We start from the raw sequence: 24,328 nt of genomic DNA, 5'->3' as shown, positions 1-24,328 counted from the left end.
CACCATTGTAGTGAGTTCAGTTGCTCCATAAATAAACACCCTCGTTTGGGAAAATGTCACCAGAGACCTCTGAATTTCTTTCAAGCCCAGCTTAGTTCTAATTAAGACTTATGCTTGCAGAAGCCTCTGCCGCTTCATTTGTTTCCACACTCACCTTATTAATCTCACTGACTTATTCAGCTAATCTTTTTGAGCAGCTGCTATGTGGAAAGCATTGAAGCAGGCCATGTGAGGGGGCTCCAGGAATGGAGGGGACCCCGTTTCTACCGTTAAGTCATTTGCAATCAGGCTGTGTGATTTACAGTCTGAAAAAGGTCAGAATAGCAAGACTAAGTGACTTTCTGGAGCTACTGCAGGAGGCGGGCTGGGGGTGTGGACAGTGGGGTTCGCCGGTGGGAGAAGTCTTTGTGCTACAGAAAAGGAAGGCAATGGAGGAAGGACACAGACCCACCTCAATATGAGGATGTGAGCGCATCCGCGTTTCCAGGTGTGGCATCGCTGGCTGACACTCGCTCCCAGGGGCCCTCCGCGTGGAAGACAGGCCGGACGCCCTTCGAGTGTGTGTCCTTATGAAGCTGGTGAGGCGGGGCCTGTCACTCTGGTAGCAGCTGGAACACTGGATCCCGACTGAGTTTTCAGGACTCACAAAGATCTTGGGTTTAGAACAGACCTTAGTAGTTACCTAATTAAAACCTCTCTGCCCCACCCAGAGTTTTCAGCTGGGAAACCCAGGCCTGTGCACTGCGGCCACAGCCTGGACGTGGGGAACGCAGATGTCATCATGGCAGGCCTTGGAAGCTGCCCAGGGCCGTTTCTAAGACAACTGCCACCTTGAGTCCTGCTCTTTGTGTTCTCCCACTGGTGACCAGCCATCTGAGCCAGCCCGACTCTAATGGGTAGATACAAGTGTGGTTCCATATTGAAGGCTAAGCAGACTGAGTCCCGAGGGAAGGGGGACACGTGGGCAGGATGGGGATGGGGAGACCAGGAAATTGGTTTTTCTCTCCCAGAGTTCCTTGTTGCTGAATTCCTGTTCTGAAAATCTGAATCCGCATAATCTTTGCTCCAGGATATTTTAAAGCGGAGGTCAATATTCTGCAAATGATAGATTTTTCTGTAGAGTCAAAATAGAAGAAGCAGCAAGGTTAAAAAATTAAAGTAATAAATTCTTTTTGAACTAGGGTTTATGGGTTTTGTTTTCCCGCCTGTCACTGGGCCTGGGTTCTGTCTGACTTGCTGGTTTCTTAGCCTCAAGGAAGAAAAAGTGACTGATCTCTGTGTTTACACTTTATAGTCCTAGGAGGAGGCAGTTGGGGGGTTTTCGCTGTAGATTAGTTTTACTATTTGGAGAGGCCTGTCAGACATAATCGGATTTAATCTATGAGAAGAAATGGCAGAAGCCATTTCAGTTTCTGAAGGGACATACCCAGACACTTGCATTTGCTTTAAAAACAAACAAACAAACAAACAAACAAAAATCTGTCTTATTTTGGAATTTGACCATCCTTCTGGCTTTACGTTTCCTATCCTTATTATTTCCTGTTTTGTACCTCCTAATTCTAATTATAGACCTAATAGCATTCACACTGTGGAGTGTTAGACTGTGATCCTTGTGTTTTTTTTCTAAACTGTTTACCGTTTTCATTTCTGAACTCTTTGTCACTTCACCTCTGATACATCAAAAGGTCACACAGATGGTCATAGATAAGCCAGCCCCTGGCTTGCTTGGGGCCATACTAGCCACCCATGCTGAAGGGTGATGTTTCAATCATTATGTCATACTGAGAAAAAGACAGGTTGGGGGACAAGGAAAAGGAGGAGGCCCACTTTCTTCCTCTGAGATCATAATAGTTCGCTGAAGAATTCTCAAGACATATGCGCGTGTGGAGTTTTTGGACACCAAATATGTGGTGTGCTTCCCACTAACAACCAGCTTTCTGATTCTCCGGACACCAGCTGCTGTCCATCCATTTCATTCTGCTCTGGCACCATCTCCCTGGAGATGTATCAGACCCCACAAGGTAAGGGCTCATTTCCACAAGGCTGATGCCCGCTGCAGATGGGGTACCCAGGCCACCCACACATCCATCCAGCTGAGTTCAGGTTCGGAGTTTCCCACTGCCCCCTCTGAGGTTCTCTGGGCCCCAGTCTCCTCCTGTAAATGGGAACAGTGACCATACTGACATCATGGATTGTGGTGAAGCCACGACACTGAGCAAGCAGAATGGCCAGGATGTGGGCCCATGGGCACGTGCCCCTGAGCCAGTGCATGAGTCGGGGGGAGACAGATGTGACGTGGCTGGGGAGGCATGCGGCAGCTCAGACATGGTGCCATTAGACCAAGCGCTCCCACTTCCTTGCCTTCCCACCTTTCAGCAGGCAGGGGACGTGGTGCATGCCCCCCACCCCCACCTTCCCGGGCAGTTCTGGAAGTGCTAGGGCCCTGATTGGCAGGGTGGTGAAAGTGACAGCAACAGGCTCGGTGATGATCGGTTACTGACCCAGAGAAGCATCCAGTGAGATATGAGATCCTGGAAAGGAAAGCAGAGGTGCTGAGTATAAAAGGGCTTATGCAAAGAACAAGGGAGAAAAAAAGAAATAGGGAAATGGTGCAGAGACAGTTTGGTGCCCAAGCATTCCTGAAAAACAAGTTGAACAAGACTGGCCCTTCCTGGGTGCTGCCCTCCCCTCCCCCAACTACACACCCAAATTACAAACATCGGCCAGGTGGGTCTCTATCCTAGGTGCCTCAGCACGCTGTACATGATCACGTCCTCACTCTCGGAGCTCCATGGTTGTAAAATGTCACTCACCTGGACATCTCCTCTTGTCTGACTTCAGAGAGTCCCACAACTAGGACAGCCTTTCTGGGCACTTGCCCAACCTCCCCAGAGGATGCTGGGATCTCTACGACATGCCTTTTGACCCCATCACCTGTCTCACTGGTTCTGTGCCCACAACCCCTTGCTGCAATTCCCAAATCTCAGAAGCTCTGAATATTAACTTTTTCCCCCCCCTCCTAATGTTGTTTCTGTAACTTTGCATCAAACGCATCGAGTCTAAGATCAAGCTGAAACCGATATGGAGTGGAGGCATTGTTGGTCTCGCTTAGTATGGATATGTATGATTTGCTGCAGAAATTGTGATGTGTTTGACCATGGGTTGCCACCCTGGTCCCAGCTAGGCATGTGGCAACACACATCTTTATAAATCCGAGAAAGTCTGAGCTCCAGAGCACAAGGGACCCCAGGAGGACTGGACACAGGGTGGGGGGACTGCAGCACGGCCCACCCTGATTGGGGCGTGCTTGTACGAGCCTCTGAGTCCAGCCCCACCAGCCCCGTCAGCCCCGCGACCCCAGCTGGGAGGTGCTGGCTGTAATTCAGCTGTAGGCCGGTCCCACCTGAGCAGGCTTTACAGAGCTAGTGGACCCAGGCAGGGCTGGTGTGCGTGGTCCTGGGATGCCAGATCCTAGGCACCAGCCTTCCTCGGGCAAAGGTCACTCAGGTACCGGTTTAGGGCCTGGCCCCAAGGACGTGCTTCATGTCCATGGGTTTGTGGATATTTCCTGTGTCCTCACTTGCATGGTTGTCTCGAGTCAGCATTTCGCCACCAAGGCCAAGTGTGTGCATTTTGGGGCTGTGGCATCAGAAATGCTACTCCTGCATGAAAATGAGAATTCAAGCCCCAAACAAGCACTTGGAAATTTCTGAGCGGGTCCTCTGCAGCTGTACTAAGTTGTTTCATGGAAGTAAATTCTCTACATTTTTCAGGTTGGCTCCTATTCCGATTGACATAAGTGAATTTATGTTTACAAAGTGTCCTTATGGAAAACTTTGAAAGCAACACATTTATTTATTTGACTAGAGAAAACCCATCTGCCGAGGGAGGGGAGGGCTCGGGGGCACGCACTAGACCAGGATCAACTCTAATGCCATCGTCTGAATGTGGTCATGGTGTCAGCAGGAACTTAGATGTGATTTTATACTATTCATTTTGGAAAGGAATGATTTAATTCTCAGTTTCTTGGTGTTTTATAGACAGCCACTCAATTACGTAAATAAATGTCTGTAACTCTTCTTGGCTTTGAGCTTCCCTAATAATCTCTTAGAAGCCATATTAGCAGGCAGGGAAGCATATCCTGCTAATGTCATTGTGTGTGTGTGTCAGTCTTGGACAGATCACTATTTACAGTGGAATGTGTCAGAATATCCGGGTGTGAAGACGGTGCGATTCCCAGACGGCCAGATTTGGAAGCCAGACATTCTTCTCTATAACAGGTAAGCATGTTGGATGAAAGGGGAAATGCTTTGATCCTTGCTTATGTTTAACAATCAAGTGTATTGGAGTATTCTGTAGATGTGCCAGATACGTAACCTATAATTTGGAACCATCTTACCCCACGAGGTTGTGTCAGTGGCCAGGCCTTTGAGAAGCAGCTCTGTCCCCTCTCCAGTGTCCTCTGCCTCGGCATGCAGGCTCATGTAGGGCGTAGGGCTGTGCAGCAGTTCCCGTCACAGCGGGACACGTGCTGCCCCATGGGGGACCTGGCTGGAGTCCCCGGCTGGGACGCATCCTTGTTGGTGCGGCCCCCTTGTGTACTGGGCGAGTCCTGTGCAAAGGGAGCTGAGTGCCTGAGGGCTGTCCTGTCTAGCTGTACTCGGAAGCTTGTCATGGGGGCCGCGTGCCTGACAGAAGAAAGGCAAGTAGTGGTCGGATTCTAGTTGTCCTTCTTCTGAGGTCAAGCAATGAGGGATTCATGAGGAATCCAAGCCTGTCCGATTTGTGGGCCAGAAGCCCCAAAGGCTGGTCTCCAGGCAGGGTCAATTTCTAGAAGCACTAAAATTCTTTGCGAGACTGCGCAGTCAGATAAGGAAATCCAGAGTATCTCTGCAATCAGGCTTAGAATGTGATGAACAATGTTAAAAATGAGGTATTTGTTAGTGACAGCCGCTGCCTTTGGTCCCACCTCTGCCTTCCTGACGCAGGAAACAGTACGACCATCGACCACTGCCCTCTGTGGTCACCCGGTGACACTCCCCACCAACCCCTGCCCTGGGACCCGCCGATGTGCTTGTCCTACACTGACTGCTTCTGGAAGCCTGGCTGATTCCATTTCTTGTATCCACTTTCATTCTTTCTCTGTCTGTCTTGCTGGCAATCACATTTCATTTGAATCAATGGGCCTGTCTCCTGAAGCGTGTCCTCTTCTGATTTCCTGCCATTCTTCAGCTTCTTAAATTAGTTCAGACAACGGAGCTTGGACACATGTCGAAAGTCAGAGGAAGTGTCCTCCTAGTGAGCAGGTGAAACACATGAAGTCCCACCGAGACCGCAAACAGGGTACTTAAACAACAAAACTTTATGTTCTCACAGAAATGTATTGTCTCTTGGAGGCTGGAAGTCCAAGATTAAGGTGTGGGCAGGTTCGGTTTCTTCTGCGGCCTCTCGGTGAGCCTTTTCCACGTGGAGCAGGCGTCGCCCAGCTTGGTGGCCCTTTGGGGACCCAGCGTAGGAATCCCAGGACAGTGGTCAGAGGAGGCAGGGGCCCAGCCAGGGGCAAGGCTGGAGAAGTCAGCGCTAAATCTGCAGGGCCCCCAGGGAGGGAGAAACATTAAGGCGTGCTCTGCGGAGACCAGCTAGCCCGCAGTGAGAAAGGAGAATGGTGACACAGGAAGGTCAGATGAAAGACCAGGGGTGAAAGGAAGGGCCAACACAGACATATCCAGCGAGTCTGCGAATAATGCCATTTTGTTCAACATCGTTTTGTTATAAAATTGATGAGATAACGTAAGAACTTACCGCTTGTTTATATCCGGTAGCCGGTGGGAAAACTGGTTTTGTTACATGTCATTTTGCTTAAAGTTGCAGAACCCATGGACGATGTTCAGTGAGGACTAACTATAAAGAAGGTCCTGGCTGAAAGGACCAGTCAGCTAAGTGTACCTGATAAGGGCCAGTAGGAGGGCAGACAGCAGGAAAGGCAAGCAGAGACCATTTCCAGACACCAAGGCATCTCGTTACCCCTGCCTGCATCCGCCATCTGTGTACAGGTCGCACCTCCCGGCCCCCAGGCGTGCGGACGGGCCCACCCCCTGCAGCCTCCTCTGACACCTGCCACTACCAGCCAGATATTTGTCTTCAGCACACTGGTGTGTCGGGCCCTTCCCACTGTGGACGTTTACCTGAGTTCCTCACCCACCTCTGTTCCCTCGGACCTCAGCTCCACTCTCATCTCCACCGAGTCTCAGATGAGTCTGTCACGTACTCCCATAGAAAGGGGCCCCTGTCCTTCATAGCACGTAGGGCCTGCCACCTCTCCTGGGTGCCTAGCGTGCACTCAGTACAAATCTGCATAGATGAGATGGAGGGAGGGAGGAAGCTGGAATTTGGAGGAGTGAACAGCCTGGATCTGTGTGATACCGGTGGGTGGAACAGCAAGAGAAAAAAGGAACAGAAAATCATACCTGTAAAACAGGAAACTGACTGAGTCAAGAAATGGACACCAGACTTACCCAAACCAGCTTGAATTTAACCAGGTCCTGACCTTTTTGTTGTCTGTTTTTGGGGCTTTTGAGAAATGGGGGGCTTAATACTTTCCACCAGCTTCCAGGTATTCAACATGATATGTTCTGGTGGTAGGTTCACACGGTATCTCATTAACGTGGGTGTGTGTGTGTTTTCCTTAGGGAGGGGACGTGCCATCCTTCTCTGTAAGCCATGGCTTTGAAGGGAGCAGGAGTTCAGGGTAGGTGACGTGTCACAAGCATGGCCCCCAAGTTTCTCGCTCTGTTCCTGTTGGATGCTGGAGTCCAACAACGCGTGAGCCACTGATGGCTTTTCAGATACAATACATTCTCCGTGCGTTGAGGAGGCTGGGTCACTGCAACACAGCCATCTCCGCACTGGGACGGGCTGCTTTAGTTCCCTGATGGATGGTGAACAACGTTCGGTGCCAGCCAGCTGGCCAGCTGCTCTGAGGTGAGGATGGGCACTGAGGAGAGCACCTGGCCAGGCGCTCATCCTGGTAGTTTCTTGCTTGCTTCATTCTGCTTTCCTCTAACTCTGTGGTTCAAGGAATTTTCTGAACACCGTCTTTCTCCAAGTGAGTAGCAGCTGTGGGTGGCTCATCACGGTTTTCCCTTTTGGACAGAATGAGAGTCCTCGCTGGGATAGGCAGTTGGCTTGCAGCAGAAAGTCTGAACCCCAGGACATGTCAGCTGCCCCATACTGTGCAATTCGGGCAGCTGCCTCGGCCTCTCTGGGCGTTTCTGTTCTTGAGCTGCTCAGTCAGAAAATCCCATAACAACAAGGGGATCTTTGATGAATCTATTTGATGATGCTTTTGTTGGCTGTGCATTTTTAGGACATTGTGGGGGTGTTAACCATCTTTCTTACAGCCTATGCAAAACCATATTTGCTCGTCCGCAGGGTGTGTCTGTCTCTGAGTGTGCCGTCCTCTGGCTGCAGCCCTCTTTCTGTCACATATTCCCATGAACCGTGGCAGAGCCTGGGGAGGGGCGATGCACGCAGGACGTACCTTGCTGCAGTGTAACCCAGCTTGGAAGGACTCCTACTGCTAACCAACAAGTTGCTAGTGAAATAGAATTCATTTCCTTCCCAAGCATCTTAGGTTCCCCCCAGAAGTCAGCCCAAGACTAGGGTTTCAGTGCACATAGTTTATTTGGGAGAAGAAGTAAGACAGGGAAGCCAGTATAGAATGCATTAAAAAGCAAGATTCTTCTGTGGGCGACGAGGCCCGTTCCCACTGGGGATCTCTAGAGTGTTTATCTGCCAACCGCCGGCTGTCATGGGTTGACAGCTGCTTCCCAGGCTGCCAGCTCCCTGGCACCTCCTCTGCTTGCCTGACCCTTGCATGGACTGAGGGTGCCTGGTGGCCCGAGCCTCAGGGGTGCTGATGTTTGTGGTGGGCAGCGGTCAGGGCCTCAGGCATGGGAAGGACAGCTATCAACGTGGTCAGTTACAGCGCACACGAGCCACACACTCAGGTACCAGCTATTCTCACCTTGGGCTGATTGGAGATTCGATCCAGCTCCTGGTGGGGGGACAGCAGTGATGGGAGTGGTAGGGATGGCATCCTGGTTTCTCAGCCAAAGCACAGGAGGCAGGCAGGGGCCAAGGGAACAGAGAAAGCTAAGATCTGCATCCCCCCGAGTGGCGTTGGCTGCACATGGGCTGTGTGTGTTATCATCCACGTGTGCAGTGGACACTCTTAGATTCAGTGTGGTCACTGTTAATCATTCCTGGAGGTGGGTCATCGGTTGGTACTGAAAGACCAGTCATGCCTTGTCTGGGGTGGGGATGGGGACAGGAGACCATCACTGAAAGGACATCAGTAGCAGCTCTGGGATGCCGCAGGAATGTCCAGTTGAGCAGAGGACCAGCTTTGGACCTCAGATGAGGAGATTGTGAGATGTGCTGGTGCAGGTTGCATTAACCAATATTCAGCCCTAATCTGGAGGGAGGCTGCTGGAAATAAGGTTGGTGGAAAGAGGGTGAAGCTATAGCCTGTTCTCGGGAAGTGAGTAGAACGGGCCAACCTATGTTTGCATTTCCAAAATTGTCCTCTGAACTGTCCATCCACACCCTGCCTTTCCCACCACTGCTGCTGTTGATGTGGGTTTTTCATTCATTCCCTGAACCAATATTTAGAAGGCTTTCCCGCTCTTATCACACACTGTTCTGGGATCCAAGGACACAGAAGCAGTCAAGCCAGACGACAGCCCACCCTCTAGGGAAAGGGAGAGAGGGAAGAGGGGACAGGGAAAGCACCACCAGTTATAAGGGTTCCAAGAAAATTAAAGCAGGGGAGCCCCCAGGAAGTGCTGGTGCTCTGAGAGGTGGGCGTGAGACTGACAAGAAGGGCCAGAAAGAGGCGAAGGAGCGAGTCATGTAGCATCAAAGAGGAAAACACTCTTGAGGGAAAGAACCTACCAGGCAAGGTCATAAAAAACGTTGATTTGCAAAGATATAAATAGATAAAAATGACGAAGAAGAGAAAGATGACCTGTGTCCTATGGCATCTACACGTCACAGGCACCTTCTAGGACATCCAGTTCCATAGTGGATGCAGTGGGCCATGGTCTGAACGACCTTTCAACTCCAAAAATTCTAGAAAACCGATGGTAATGCACGTGGTTCCAGTCCATAGAGAAGCTCATGGCCTGTGGCTGTTGGACTTATTCCTCTCCTAGCAGACTGAATCAGCATTCCTGGTGGCCACGCTCGTGCCTTCATTAGTTCAAGACAAATAAAACTGTTGACACGTGTTCATTTCATAGTTGTGCAAATGTCGTGGTTTTATTTTTTAAAATATTTATTTTTCTTTATCGCCCTGAGGCAGGAACATGTCACCTGCTGTAGGAGCAGAAGGGCCAAAGTGTCGGGAGTGTGTGTGGCAGGGGGAGGGTCCGGGACACGACAGCATGTGTGTGGCCCACGTCCCTGAGGTCCCGGCTTGTACTACGAGTAACATGCGAGAGGCTCTCCTGCTTTTCATAGAATTTTGTTTCCTTTCTCTTTTGCTCTGTTTGGCAAAATACTCAGTCATATTCTTCTGGCTATCAGCTGAGTCCCATGGCATGGAGATTTTGTTCTGTTATCTCTCCTTCCCTGATGGTTCGCTCCTGCCAGCTTATGGCTGTGGCTGTGTCCTTTCCTTGTTTCTTCCAGCATCTTGGTAAAACTGAGGCAGGGAGGACACGTGGACATGTGTGTCCTTCAACCACTGTGAGCTCAGCCACTTGTCTGCCTTGGGCTGACTCAGAGCCCAGCCCCTCCGCACCAGCTGGACTGTCCCTAAGAGACCTTTAGCGCCCCTGCTTGGTTCCACTCTTTGTGCGAAGGGTCCGATGGCTTCAGTCACTGTTGACATCCACATTTCTCAGGGCAGGAAACTGGTGCTCAGAGACATTCAGACACTTGCCCCAGGTCACCCAGCAGTGTGCCTGACTCCAGAGTCTGACATACGTCAGGCTGGCCCACCTCTGGTCGTGCTTTTCGACCTGTGTTTTATTTTCCTACAAGTTAGACAAAGTGAAATAATTTCTCTCTCTCCTCTCTGAGTTGACTCGGCTCTCAGACCTCCTCGGGGCCTTCCTGCCTCAACCTTTTGTCTTTCGTCCTGGAACAGGCAAGTCTGTCTCTCCCCGATTTTCATACCATCACTTCTTGATGGCCTTTCCTTGGCATCTGACATCCAGCTTCCCTTTGACCAAATCCCTTGCCAGCAGCCTGGAATGATGAAATGCAGGCTGCTGTGCAAAGGGTCTGAGCAGAAACTCCGAGAGGGGCCCACGTGCTCCAGCCGACAGAGTCAACTGGGACACGTTGCGTCCAGGCTGGCCGGGGCTGTCGTGTGGGGCCAGTCCCCTGAGCAGCCCCACCCCACACCCTGAGGGCTGAGGGACCGATCGCGCCCAAGACCGTGGCTTTTGGAGATGAGCTTATTGATCTTAGTGACATCAGATGAGGAGCCAACAGGATTATAAGGGTCTGGGTAATAAATACGTGAGACAGGAACTCGATGGGAGGTTCACTCATCATCACGAGGCAGCTGAAGGAGGGGCGAGGTGGGCAGCACCGTGGTGGGGGCCAAGGTCAGCCCTCCCCGCCCCCTCCGCCTGCTGTGCGGGTCCCTGAGAATGTCCACTGCCCCCCAGGGCTGTGCTCACTGGTGGCCTGCATGGAGGAGCACTTGGGAATCTGATTCACATGAGAGGGAAGCTGGTCCCCCCACCAAACCTCAGGCCCTCAGCGACCGTGGGTGCGTGGCCCAGGACGCCCGTGCCCCGTGGGCTGTATGGAAGCCTGGGGAAACCGAGGCTTTGCTGTGGGGCAGGGTTACAGGTCTGCGGTGGCTGATGCTGCCAGTTCAGCTGACGAGAATTTTCTGGGGACCTACTGTGTGCTAGATATGATGCTTCTGAGGAGGGCACACATTCATGCCCTCCAGGCATTGGATATGGAACTGATTTCTTTACCCTGAGTGCTCTCATCTGACTTGATTTCATGACTAGGAATTACTACCCCAAGTTCCCAATTCAGGAAACAGTTTCTGAGGTTAAACAACTAGTTCAGGAACATAAGTCCTTAACTCCAAACCCTGTCATTTCCCCAAAACTTGACAACTTCTCCGTGGGTGTCGAACCAGGGCTCAAAAGATTGTCTTAACAGAGCAGAAGAGGACATGTGTCAGGGACCAGCCATCTTAGAAAGATCTGGAAGAGAGGGTTCCTCATCCAGCAGGAAGAAGGGGTAACTGCTGGTGGGAGGCGGCCTTACCAGACCTGACTGCCTGGCACAGCCCTGGATTAGGCCTGCAGTGCTGGCACAGCTGGTAAGAGCGCCTCTTTCACTTCTAAGAGTGACTCACTCTAGACAATAATTTCTGTGGCGCCCTCACTTTGGGATAAGTGGCTCCATGGAGGGAACAGTCAGATTAAGGCATGGGCCCTGCACCACGGGGCATTTTCATGGGGAAACTGACTTAGGCCGTCCATGGCATGGGGATCTGGGGGGTGGGGGTAGGTGGGACACAATCCTGGAATGGACCAAATGTTGCAAGATGCTGAAAGCGTTCGCTTTGAACTCAAGGGACAGTAAGGTGAGGATGGAGTTCAGTCTAAGGAATCAGATCCGTCCAGCCAGGCTTCTCGTCTGGGGCTCTGTCCCTGCCGGCCCGCAGTCACGTCCTCCGGGCCACTGTGTGCCCTGGACAACTTGGTGATGCTGAGCCACAGGTCCTGTGGCAAATCCGGGTTGAACACTCTCACTCCTCCCCACTGGTCGCTGAGTTTTGAAGGAGGGGCCATATTCTGTTCACACCATTTATCCCCAAATAGCAAATGGCACACATCAAGTGACAGTGTGCCATCCCACCGTAGATTGACAGATCAGTGTGCCCAATACCCCTGAATAAAAAATACACAGAGATGTGCCTCGCCTTCAGTAGCGACAGCTTCTCCCGCAAGGTCTGAGCCTCCCAGCCCCTCCCCCAGGAGACCGCTGCAGTCGGCCAGCCTTGCTCCACTGTAACCACGTGTGACAGAAAGGCAGTGATCAAAAATGCCGATATGTCAGAGGAGACGCAACCGGCCTCGGTAGAATGTGCTCCTCAGGCGTTGGAGAAATACGACAGAGAGAAAGACATTGCAGCCCATATTAGGAAGGAGTTTGACAAGAAGTACAAGCCCAGCTGGCACTGCCTCATGGGGAGGGACTTCAGTGGTTACATGACACATGAAACCAAACACTTCATCTTCTACCTGGGCCAAGTGGCCATCCTTCTGTTCAGATCTGGTTAGAAGCATGGGCTCTGCTACACACCCATGGTCCATCCAAAAACAAAGACTGCCACCTAAATTCCAAATGCCAGAGACTGCAATCTTCAGCCTGGCCTAAAGGAACACCTTGATCTTGAACCTTTGTGTTTTGTGCAGGGCTTTCTCTGTCCTCATTTGTTGTGCTTAGAAAACAATTAGCAAAACAGCTTCCGTTTGTCTTTATTTCCTATTCCATACCTCTCTGCCCCACGTTTTTTCTCAAAATCCATTCCTTTTCAAAAAAGTAAATAAATAAAAATAAATGTTGGAGAAGTGAACGGAAAAAAAACAAAAAAAACCCCACAAACCTTGAGTTCCGGTTGTTTGGGATGGGGGTGTTGCTACGGTTCATAAAATATTCATGGTTTAACCTGAGAAGCAAATTAACCTAGAGATTATTATTTTCCTCTCTCTACCACTTTCCATACTAATCTGTTTGAAGAATTGTTTAATTGAAGTCACTGCACTTATGTTTTAGCATGGTTTATGTCTTTTACTTAAAATAAGTTTTACGTTCTTATTGAATATTAAATCAGATAGTTTGGGTAATGTCTGGATGTACCCTCTGTGGCGTGGGGGTCCACATCGGATCCCACATGCCTCCTTTTCCCGTTGGTTCTAATAGCCTTCAGTCACCCAAACGGTCCGATAGGTTGTATTTTTATTTTCATTCAGTTCAGTGTATGTTTGGAGTTCCCACTAAGTCTCCTCTTTGACTCCTCATTTATTTAGGAGTCCGGGGTTTCGATCCCAAGTGTTTGCAGATTTCCCTGTCGTCTTCCTGTTATTTGCTTCTGATCTGCTTCCGCTGTGGGTACACGTCACCCTCTGTAAGGTTTCAGGCCGTTTGAATTTGATGAGGTTTTGTCTTATGACTCAGGATAGGGTCTGTCCTAGTGTATGTTCCCTGGGGACTTGAAAACGGTGCGCTCGCGAGGTTTCCGGGGGAAGCGTTTTCCGTCCCTTGGGTCGCCCTGGTGGTCAGTGTGTTCGGTTCTGCTATATCTTTGCTGATTCGTGGTCCAGTTGTCCTGCCATGAAGTGTCGAGGGAGGAGTGTTGAGGTCTCCAACTCTTACTGTGGATTTGCCTTTTTGTTCACTTCCATCTGTTTTGGGTTCTGATGTACTGCAGCTTGTTTGTGTGGGGAAGAATGTATGACTGCTATGTCTTCTCGGCAGATTGAGCCTTTATCAATATGTGAATTTATATCTGTCCTTTGTAATTTTCTTTGCTCTGAAGGCTGGGACTCACCCACCTCCCTTCCACCTGTGGGGGTTCTGCCCATCTTTACAGCCTGTCCAGATGTGCTCCCCTCCCGAACACCCCACAAGGGCGTGGCACCTGTACTCTGCACATCTGGGTTAAGCATCCCTCCTCTCCACGGTCACCTTTTAGTGTCCAAGGCCCCATTGATTGCCCTTGTCACCCCATCGGTGGTGGGGCTGGGCCCAAAGCTTCCTCCCACCAACAGCTCGTCTGTGCATTACTGGCCAGGTGAGGACCGAGGCAGCTGGAGAGAGAAGGGCTGAAGGGGCCACGTGCCTGTATCTTCAAGAACTCTGAGGGTGCATTGTGTCTTCCAGGAGTGAGGAAAGGGGTGTGTGTGTGTGTGTGTGTGTGTGTGTGTGTGTGTGTGTGACTATTTTCTAACAGTCAATACAGAAAGTTTCAAACACACAGCAGAGCAGAGAGGAGCGGATTGCACCCTGTGGACCTGCCCCAGCATCCACAGTCATTCGTATGTGCCAGCTGCAAGGCCTAATTATCACGTGATGCATGGTCACTGCCGGCTGGCACCCACTGGGCCCCGCTCTGTGCTCACAGTGCAGCCAGCAGTGTGGTAATGGCACTGACATAGTCACCTTCCACGTCCTTGCAGTGCTTTTGGCCACTCGTGTTTCCCGGGACTTATCCCCTGCCTCAGAAAGCCGTTTTCAGACTCAGTTTCTAGCAGCAGGGCCCTGTTTCAAACAAACCTTATCTCCAATCCTAGTGGTCAAAACAGAGAAAGTGGCATGAGTACACATTTATTAGAAGAGTTTACTTTTGTGTCATTTATGTATAAAATGAAGTTGCCAGTGCAAAAAGATTCTAAACCTGCCCTCATGTAAGATTTGAATGTTGATAATCAATGACAGTGTTACCAGTTTGTTTAGCTCAATTTTTCGGTGTGATTGCACCATGTTCAGAAATCCCTGAGGCACACAGGTAAGGCATTGCTAATGGTGAACGATTTTTACCTTGTTTTTACCCATTTGTCTTGCAATCTCTGGAGTCTCTTCAATTAAATGGATCCAATTGCATGGATGAAGAGCTTGGAGGAGTTTTTTGTTTCCTCCCAGAATTGAATCACGGATCTAACAGATGCTCAGTCTTTCTCATAAATACAAAAATAAGACAAGAAGAAAGCCAAGCTTGAAATAAGCAAAACTGTGCTTCTCCTGTGCCATGCACGGCATCTCACTCTGTTCCTGCTGCCACCAGGGCAGGAACAAGTGACAAGCCACATCCAGGTTCTGTGCTGGATCTGTATGTTCCAGTGTAAATATTTGTACACAGTGAGGCAAAACTGCAGCCTCACCGGGTGACTCGTCCAAGAGGTGTGAATGCACACACATTCCTGGCAGGAGAAGGTTTAATTTAACTGCCACCCCCAAAAAAGGAGTTTAATAGCTCACATGAATTAATACGCTGGGAGTCTCTGAAGAGTTACAAATTTGTAGACAGTCATTTGAGTGTGTTTGGACATTTATGAGAATTTGGAAAATATAAGGAAAAGACCATACTGGAATCAAACATTTGCAGGAACCCTGGAGCATTTCCACAGAGTCTCAGGGTTCCAGAGAACCTGGTTGGAAAATCGCAGTATGATCCAGAGCGAATTTGTGAAGGTCCACATTTTCAGTCACTATTTATAATGTGACACATTACAACAGGTGGGTGCAGACTGCGGTCAAGCAAAGCGTATCATCCTGAGCCCACCTCCTCCTCTCTCTTTCTCTGTGTGTGTTTGGAGGTAACGGGGTAGCTGTGTCTTTCCTCATCTCAAAGGATTATTATTGTATGACAGCTTTAGTCTCCCCCACTTTCTTCTTCCTTTAAGCTTCATCACATTTTTTGTTTCATATTCAAACTGTGACTTTCTTATACAGTATTCTTTCTTTCCTGGAGTTTCTGGTTGCCTTTTTTTTCCTTATTACAAGATTTTTAAAAATGATGTGTTGTTAATCAAATCCCTGATGCTTTCCAGATTGTTATTTCTTCTCTTCATTGCTTTGAATCCACTCTAGTTTCCTCAGAGACCCCTCTATCCTGCTATAATTTGGACCCCTGTCCTCTGCACAGCTCATCATGAAAATCTCTTTTCTTGGGGAAGGGCTTAAGATGTGCAAATTGTCAGTTATGAAAACATTCATGGGGATGTAAAGTACAGCATAGGGAATATAGTCACTAATATTGTAATAATTTTGTGGTGTCAAGTGGGGACTAAACTTATGGGGCATCACTTCCCAAGTTACATAAATGTCTAATCACTATGCTGTACACCTGCAACTAATATTATATTGTATGTCAGCTATAATTGAAAATTTTTAAAGTATATTTAAAAAAAAAAAAAAGAAATCCCTTTTCTTGGTCTCCAGGTTTAGTCCAAAAGGTCATTTCTTCTTTCTCAGTGTTCACCTTTGTTTTTCTGGAGCTGATCCTCAAGGTCATGACCATGGGAAACAAGCTCTCTGAGGAGTTAACATTCTTGAAAATGCCTTTCTTTGCTGTCATGCACCAGTGGTTTCTTTTACCTCTAGGAAATTTCTCTGTGTAAGTTCTTGGGTTGCCCCCCCTGCCCACTCCCCACCTTGTCTCACGAGCTTCTGTTATATGAGTTCCCGGGGTCTGTCCTCTGGGGCCTTCATTGTTTCTGTCTTACGTTTGTTTCACCTCTGATTTTTATCAGCCAAACCTCCCACCCACTTATAGTAAAAATTCATTTCATAAATCATATATTCACTTCCATACTGCATCTTGTTTTTCTAAATGCAATATCCTCTTGAATTTTTGTGAGGATATTACTTTTTTAAGACGTGATTTTTCATTCCTTTCTTGACTATTTCTTCTTGGAGCTCTCTCTGTGTCTGTCGCTGATGGAGTCTGTCACGCTGTTCTCTACTGTCTCGTGATCTGACTTTTCCATTTAAAGGTGCTCGGGAATAGAAAAGGCAGCCTCAGGCTCTCTAGAAGTAGGGAGACCTTACTAGAGGTCCCCAAGGTGCAGAAATGAGGGGAACTTTCCTGTGTGGTGCTAGAACCTTGACCAGCTGTCTACATTTTCTTGACACAGTTTTTGTTTTCTGTTTTGTTTGTTTGTTTTTAAATCAATGGACAGGACTGTGTTTTAAGGGTACTTGGAATTTGTTTTGATCAGGGATGGTTAGACATGCAGACACAAAATGCCTTTCACAAAAGAAGACATTTTTGCTCACAGTGCCTTAGAAACAGGAGGCACTCCACACCACACCACACCACGCCATGCCACGCCACACCACGCAGAGCCACATGGGGAATCACAAGGCTGGTCAGAAGGCAGGGGGCGTGGTGTGGGAGTATGTGGGCATGAGCCTCTGTGGTGGTTTCCATGGAAAGCAATGGACAAAGCAGGGTGAGGAGGCTTGTGGTTGGCTTGTTGGAATAATTTCAGTGGGCTCTGGGGCATAAGGACTGTTCTTAGCTGTCTGGTATGTGGCCCTGGGCAATGAGGGCAGGTGGCTGTTGGCCTGGAGTGTGAGACCCTGACAAAAGAGGTGGTTGGGCTCTGGGCCCTGGATTTGTGGGTCTGTGTTGGAGAGGTGCACTCATGGGCAAGCTGTTTACTATGTTTAGGAAATGGCTCACCCTGGCGGGGGAGGAATGGGGGACGGTTCCTCCAGGATCAGCAAGGCCCCCGATGTCAGTGTCAGAACAGAAAACAAAAGGCATGAGTAATAGGGCCTGTTGGTTTTCATTGCTGTGTTTGCTTCCTGTGTTGTGTCTCCCCCACTTATTCAAGTTGGTAACTTCCTGTGTTGTGTCTCCCCCACTTACTCAAGTTGACAACTTCCTGTGTTGTGTCTCCCCCATTGATCCAAGTTGGTAACTTCCTGTGCTGTGTCTCCCCCATTTATTCAAGTTGGTAACACCCCTCTGGGGCCCTGCTGGTACCCAGCCCCCTTTGGCACCATCAGCTGCACTTGTTCAAGTTGTATTTGTTAAGCACCTCCCATGAATTGGGCCCTTCCAGGAGGCTGGAACTAGCACTTTGAACAGCGGGGCAGAATCCCTGCCCTTACAGGGCTGACGGTGGCATCATGCTCCACCCACTCTTCATCTCCTACAGATAGACTGAAATTCCTCACCTGCTGATGTCCTCCTACGTTGTCTTCAGGTCGTATTTTTGTTAAGAACTTTGTTTTAGATGCATCGGAAATAAAATCACAGTTCATACAAAATGGCAGTGGACACTGGCCTCTTCCAACGTGTGCTTGGAGATCTCCCAGCTCAGCTGCAAAGCGTGCTCTCAGCCCGGTGCCTGGGTGGCCGGACAACGTCTCAGAGCTGCTTGGGCCATGGCGATGACAGACCCAAGGACACCCGGGTGGCAGTGCCAGCTCACGAAATCCTTTTCCTGTTTCTAGTGCTGACGAGAGATTTGATGCCACGTTCCACACCAATGTGTTAGTGAATTCTTCTGGGTACTGCCAGTACCTCCCTCCAGGTAAGAGCTACTTCCTTTGTTCTCTACAGTTAGACAATGTAAGCGAGTTACGGGAGTCCGTCCCGACGGAGCCCCCATGAGTGGTGGGCTAGCTCGGTGCATCCTCTGGGCATCCTTTCCCTCTGTTCCCACCCACCCCTTCCTGCTTCCTTCTCCTCTGCTCGCACATACTTCCTGCATGTAACAGGGCTACCTTCCTCTTTAGATTTGTGTTAGGATCATGGCTCAAGCTGTCTTTGCCAACATGTGTCACGTTTTCGTACTGTCTGCCCTGTGGTCTTTAACATTAATTCACAACTGAAGCCAAGTCTCTCTTGGCCGGTCATGTCCAGCTCTCCTTATAACCAGCAGGCCATGTGCTGTCCATTTCAGCTTGCCAGTTTCCTTCCCACTAGAGAGGTGTCATGGCGGGTGCTGCTCTCCAGGAGGTGAGGGCAAGGTGGTGAACTTGCTGGGGTGGCTTCTCAAGTGTGGGCGTTATATGCCTGCTAGATCCCAGATCACGTGGCTTCAACGGGGCGCTCACTAGTGACTTAGTCCCGAATGAGCCTTTCTCCACCTTTTCAGCCAACTGCTTCCTGGGATTGGTTCTTTCCCCACTATCCCATCATTCCCGTGGATCCTCAGGGCCCTGGCTGCTCAGTGAGTGGTCCATGGCTGGGGAACACGGGTTCTAGAGCTTTCAGGCATATGAATAGTATGCCTGAATCTCTTAGATGATTTTTGACATGTTCTGTTCCTGGAATATCTCTCCCCACTGCAACTGGTTGTTTAATTTTCTGCCCCCAGACAATCTGCCACCACCCCTCCACCTCACCAACACCACACAAAGCACACACACATGCATGCACACCCATCTCTGGCCGTCGGTCCCAGGCTCACGCCTTCTCATCCATCTTGTAGCTCACAGCACGCGGACTCTGCCTGCTGGGTGGTTGTTTACACACACTCCTGGTTAGTAGATGATACTCACGCCATGGGCAGAATCTGTGTAATCACCTTGGAATCACCTAATCCATCAGGTGCCTGGCCAAGCTGATAAATGAACAAATGAGTGAGTGAGAGACTCCATGAAAGGCAGAGTCCTCCCAGTACCATCTGTACAGATTGTTGAGCTGCAGGGTTTCAGGCTTTCCATCAGAAAGCACAGGCTTCCCACCCCGGCCCCTTGCCCTCCCCCTGGCCAAGCCTGCTTTCTCCTACCTGCCGGCCCCTTGCACACAGAGCTGTGGGATGCGTCTGCTATCACATGTACGTTCTTCACCAGCCTCTACATTCCAGCTTCTAGTATGAGGGCTGTCATTGAAAATGGCCTCCAGTTGTCATCGGTGGAGAAGAATAGGGTGCTGCAGACGGTCCTGAAGGCTGAGGCTATTGTCATCTGAGCCCTTTGTGCAGCAGCCCCCCTTGGGGGCTGTTCCTGTGTCCTGGCTTCCATGACCCCGGGAGCCCGGGCAGGACAGGACACTGCTGTGAGTGTGGGGCCCCCTACGTTGGCAGGAATGTGTGGAGCTGTCTGGTCAGGGCAGCCTATGCCCTGGGGAAGTGTAGACCTGTCTGGATGCTGCCCTGCCCTTGCAGCTAAGTATAGGCAAAGGAGTGTTTGAAACAGACGCCTGGCTTTCTTTTCCATTTCATATTTTTCTTTTTAACAGCTTTATTGATGTGTAATAAATTTACATATCATACAATTCACCCATTTGAAGTGCATGAGTCAATGACTTTTAGTAAATTCAGAGTTGTGCAGCCATTACCACAATCTAGTTTTAAACATTTGCCATCCCCCCCCAAAAGATCCCCTTTGCCTGTTTGCAGTCAACCCGCATGCTCACTGCCAGCCCCAGGCCACCACTGCCCTGCTCTCTGCCTCTAGCAATTCTCTTTATCTGGTCATTGCATACAAATGGAATGATTCACTTATAGAGTTTGTTTTCTACAAGCACTGTGGGCTTGGGGGGCTCTAGCTCATTAATGGGGGGGGGGGCAGTGGCTCTAAGGATTTCCAGATTCTTATGAACACTGGATGTGACACTGAGACTGTATTTAAAGGAACTCGAGGGGACAGGAGGCTTATGTCTTTCCCACCTTGGTTGTGGAATGGGGACCCATGTCTGCAAGGCCACTGAGTCCCTCCCTCCATTCATTCTTTCTTTAACTTGGTAGCAGAAATGACCAGACCACCTGCCCTGTCCCCACGAGCCCTGGGACCCTAGCTATCTGTGCTTTCCACTGTTTTCCAGTCTTTCTCTGGGCAGGCAGGAGCACGTGGCCATAACTTGCTGGTCTCCTCTTGGTGACCTGCCAGAAAATTCACTTTCCTCTTGTCCTAGCCTGGAGTCCCTCATCTTAGTGGGAACTGTTTCTTGTGCCCAAGCTCTGTCTCTTCAACTTAAACCTGTTAGTCCTGTTCTGGTCTGAATCTGGCATTCAGACTAGTTAAAAGTGTCCTCCACATAGTATATTTCTAGAGAACCAAGTATTTTCTCAAGTTTTAACCTAAGGAAAATACCCACCCCACTCACTACCACACACACACACACACACACACACACACACACACACACACACACACTCACACTCTCACACACTTTAAATTCTGTTTCTAAGTACTGCATCATTTTTATCAACGTCTGTAGGGTTTTTTTTTTCCACATCCTTTTCTCTTATATTTAGAGTTTGGCAATGTGCATGCATGGTAAGAGCAAATTTACAGAACTACCAATTATTTGCACAGAAATTTCTTAGAACCGTCTTCAGTAGGGCATGTTGGTGCTGTCTTGAATTTCAAGACAGTGTAGCTTCCGTTGAGCTCTTTTCTGGAGATTTTTTTTTTTTTCAAAGAAGACCCAGTTTGTTCTGGGCAGGTCTAGCTGTAGTCTAAAAGGAAAGGATGGACTAAAGTTCTCAAAGTCATACCCAGTCGAGAGGCCCTGGTGCCCATATTGCCTCTTCTTTTTCTTTTTTCTTTTTTTCAATTACAGTTGACATTCAATATTATTTTATATTAGTTTCAAGTGTACAGCATAGTGGTTAGACATTTATATAATTTATGCAGTGATCCCCCAATAAGTCTAGTACTCACCTGGCATGATAAATAATTATTAAAATATTACTGAACATATTCCCTATGCTGTACTTTACACCTCCATGAATATTTTTTAACAGCCAATTTTTAATTTTTTTTTTAAGAAAGCACTTTATTTTCCTTTTGGGGGGGGCGTGGGGAAGGGAACAGGACTTTATTTGGGAACAGTGTGTACTTCCAGGATTTTTTTCCAAGTCAAGTTGTCCTTTCAATCGTAGTTGTGGAGGGTGCAGTTCAGCTCCAGGTCCAGTTGCCATTGTTAGTTGCAGGGGGCAAAGCCCACCATCCCTTGCGGGAGTCGAGGAGTCTACCTGGCAACCTTGTGGTTGAGAGCCCACTGGCCCATGTGGGAATCGAACCGGCAGCCTTTGGAGTTAGGAGCACGGAGCTCCAACCGCCTGAGCCACTGGGCCGGCCCCAACAGCCAATTTGTACTTCTTAATCCCTCCACGTTTTTCACCCAACCCCTAAGCCCCCTCTCATCTGGCAACCATCAGTTTGTTCTCTGTATGAGTTTGTTTCTGTTTTGTTTGTTCATTCATTTTGTTCTTTAGATTCCACTTATAAGTAAGATCATACCACATCGCCTCCTCTTGAAAGGAGCACGAGAGGACCAGAGGATGTGTGCACAAAGGAAAATGTCTTTCATGCAAGACATCATAAATAATGTATTGTTTAACTCGCCGACCCTTGTCAGGCTGGCAAGCTCTTCACTCCATGAAGGGTAGGCATTGGGTATTCTGAACAGCGTATGAGGAGAGAGATCAAGGGGTTACTGTGTTCATTTATTTTTATTTTTAATATTTTCCCAGCTTTATTGAGGTATAGTTGACAAGTGAAATTGTAATATATTTAAAGTATACAACGTGATGACTTTATATATGTAAACACTGATTTCTCCATGAAGTTAACACATCCATCACTTCACAGCTATCTTCATTTTATTTTGGTGAAAATGCTTAAGATCTACTGTCTTACAGATTTCAAGTATATGATACTATTAACTGTAGTCTCCATGCTGTACATTAGATCCTCAAAACGTATCCATTTTATACCTGAAAGTTTGTACCTTTTGACCAACTTATCCCCCTGTCCTCCAACCCCTGACAACCACCATTCAACTCTGTTTCTATGAGTTCAGCTTTTTATTTTCAAATTCTACATAGAAGTGACACTATGCAGTATTTGTCTTTCTCTGTCTGAGCACAATGTCCTCCAGGTTCATCTGTGTTGTTGTAAATGACATGATTTCCATCTTTTTAAAGGCTGGATAATATAAATGTGGTATGTTATGCATATACACACAAATGTGTGTGTGTGTGTGTGTGTGTGTGTACCCATATATCCATTGACAGACACTTAGGTTGCTTCCACATCTTGGCGATTGTCAATGCTGCTGCAATGAACATGGCATGCTGCAATCTCTCTGAGACAGTGGTTTTGTTTCCTTTGGACATGTGCCTCGAAGTGGGGCGGCTGGGTCACATGGTTGTCCTATTTTTAATTGTTTGAGGAGTCTCCATACGGTTTCCATAGTGGCTGCACTGACTTGCATTCCCGCCGGTGGTGCGAGGCTGCCGAGTGTGCAGAGCGTCTGGGGCAGCTCCCAGCTCGGTCTCCTGCCGGTTTCTGTTCCAGGCATATTCAAGAGCTCCTGCTACATTGATGTGCGCTGGTTCCCCTTCGACGTACAGCAGTGCAAACTGAAGTTTGGGTCCTGGTCCTACGGGGGCTGGTCCTTGGACCTCCAGATGCAGGATGCAGATATCAGTGGCTACATCCCGAATGGAGAGTGGGACCTCGTGGGTAAGCCCAGCAAAGAGTGAGGCTCCCAGCCTGAAGGAAGCTGCGTTACTCCTGTGATCACTTTAAAAGCCTGGGGTTTTCCACTGAGCTCCTCAGGGAGAGCATGTGTTGAACCCTGCAGCATGTTCCATAACTCACTGAGAGCTATCGGATGAGAAACAAAAGCAATTAGAAAATTCAGTTCTTCCCGCGAGGAAACACTTAAACAAGCCATCGCTAGTGTGGGCGTCCATCCATCATGCCAGCCGCTGCATTCCTAAAATCACATTGGGCAGGAAGCCGCAGGTCATGGGAGCCTGTGTTTGATGATTTTAAGAAAAACGGTAACTACATTTATAATGGTGTAAAGTTCACACTGTATTATTTATACTCATGGTGACTCAGCCCGCTCGGGCTACTGGAACAGAACACCACAGACTGGGCAGCTTATATACACAGCAGGCATTTATCTCTCACAGTCCTGGGGGCCGGAAGGCCAAGATCAAGGTGCTGGTAGATCCAGAGTCTGGTGATGGCTCACTTACTGGTTCCTAGACGGCTATCTTCTTGCTGTGTCCTCACACGGCAGAAGGGACAAGGGAGCTCTCTGGGGTCCCTATAAGGGCACTAATCCCATTCGCGAGGGCGCTACCCTCCTGACCCAATCCCCTCCCAATGGCCTCAGCTCCTTACACCCTCACATTGGTGGTTAGGAGTTGAACATAAGAACTTGGTGGGGCACAAACGTGCGTTGTACTGTACATGCAATTCCAATCCCGCAAAAAAACACACAACAATCCACTCATTGGTTCAAATATCAGTAGATACTCCCCAACAACTGTGTGAGAAACCAGAAAGTGTCTGTTCAAGCAGATTACCCATATGTTTAGCACTGAACACACTCCGTGGCTATGTTTGTGTGTTATAGTCATTAAAATAAACCAACAGGGTCATTTCACTCGAACATCGTTCCTTATCTCCCCTCCCCATGGAGGAATCCCGGGCAAGCGGAGCGAGAAGTTCTACGAGTGCTGCCGAGAGCCGTACCCAGACGTCACCTTCACGGTGACCATTCGCCGCAGGACCCTCTACTACGGTCTCAACCTGCTCATCCCCTGTGTGCTCATCTCCGCTCTGGCCCTGCTGGTCTTCCTGCTCCCTGCAGACTCCGGGGAGAAAATCTCCCTCGGTAAGTGGGAGACGGACACGGGACTGGATGGCCCTGCCTGGAGGTCACCTCTGGAGGGGTCACTGTGGACCATGCAGGGGCACGTCCGGGTGCTGGGTGCGGACATGTTACGGGGCCTATGTGGCACATCACACACTGAGCTCCTAGTGTCTCCCTGACTCACTGGCTCCTGATGCA

The 24,328-nt window shown here is 49.1% G+C and overlaps 1 protein-coding gene across 1 annotated transcript in view; it reads left to right on the top strand.

Annotated features, from left to right (window-relative positions):
- LOC109459063 (neuronal acetylcholine receptor subunit alpha-7) overlaps positions 1 to 24,328 on the top strand; it is a 71,197-nt gene that overhangs the window by 35,473 nt on the left and 11,396 nt on the right. The window contains exons 4-7 of the mRNA XM_019753236.2: positions 4,171 to 4,280; positions 18,013 to 18,092; positions 22,816 to 22,983; positions 23,957 to 24,151. Coding sequence (XP_019608795.1) covers positions 4,171 to 4,280; positions 18,013 to 18,092; positions 22,816 to 22,983; positions 23,957 to 24,151 — 553 coding nt within the window. The remainder of the gene's footprint in view (positions 1 to 4,170; positions 4,281 to 18,012; positions 18,093 to 22,815; positions 22,984 to 23,956; positions 24,152 to 24,328) is intronic.

Source organism: Rhinolophus sinicus, linkage group LG13, assembly GCF_036562045.2.
Source record: "Rhinolophus sinicus isolate RSC01 linkage group LG13, ASM3656204v1, whole genome shotgun sequence".
Taxonomy (NCBI): Eukaryota; Metazoa; Chordata; class Mammalia; order Chiroptera; family Rhinolophidae; genus Rhinolophus; species Rhinolophus sinicus.
This window is presented reverse-complemented; position numbering and strand designations above follow the sequence as displayed.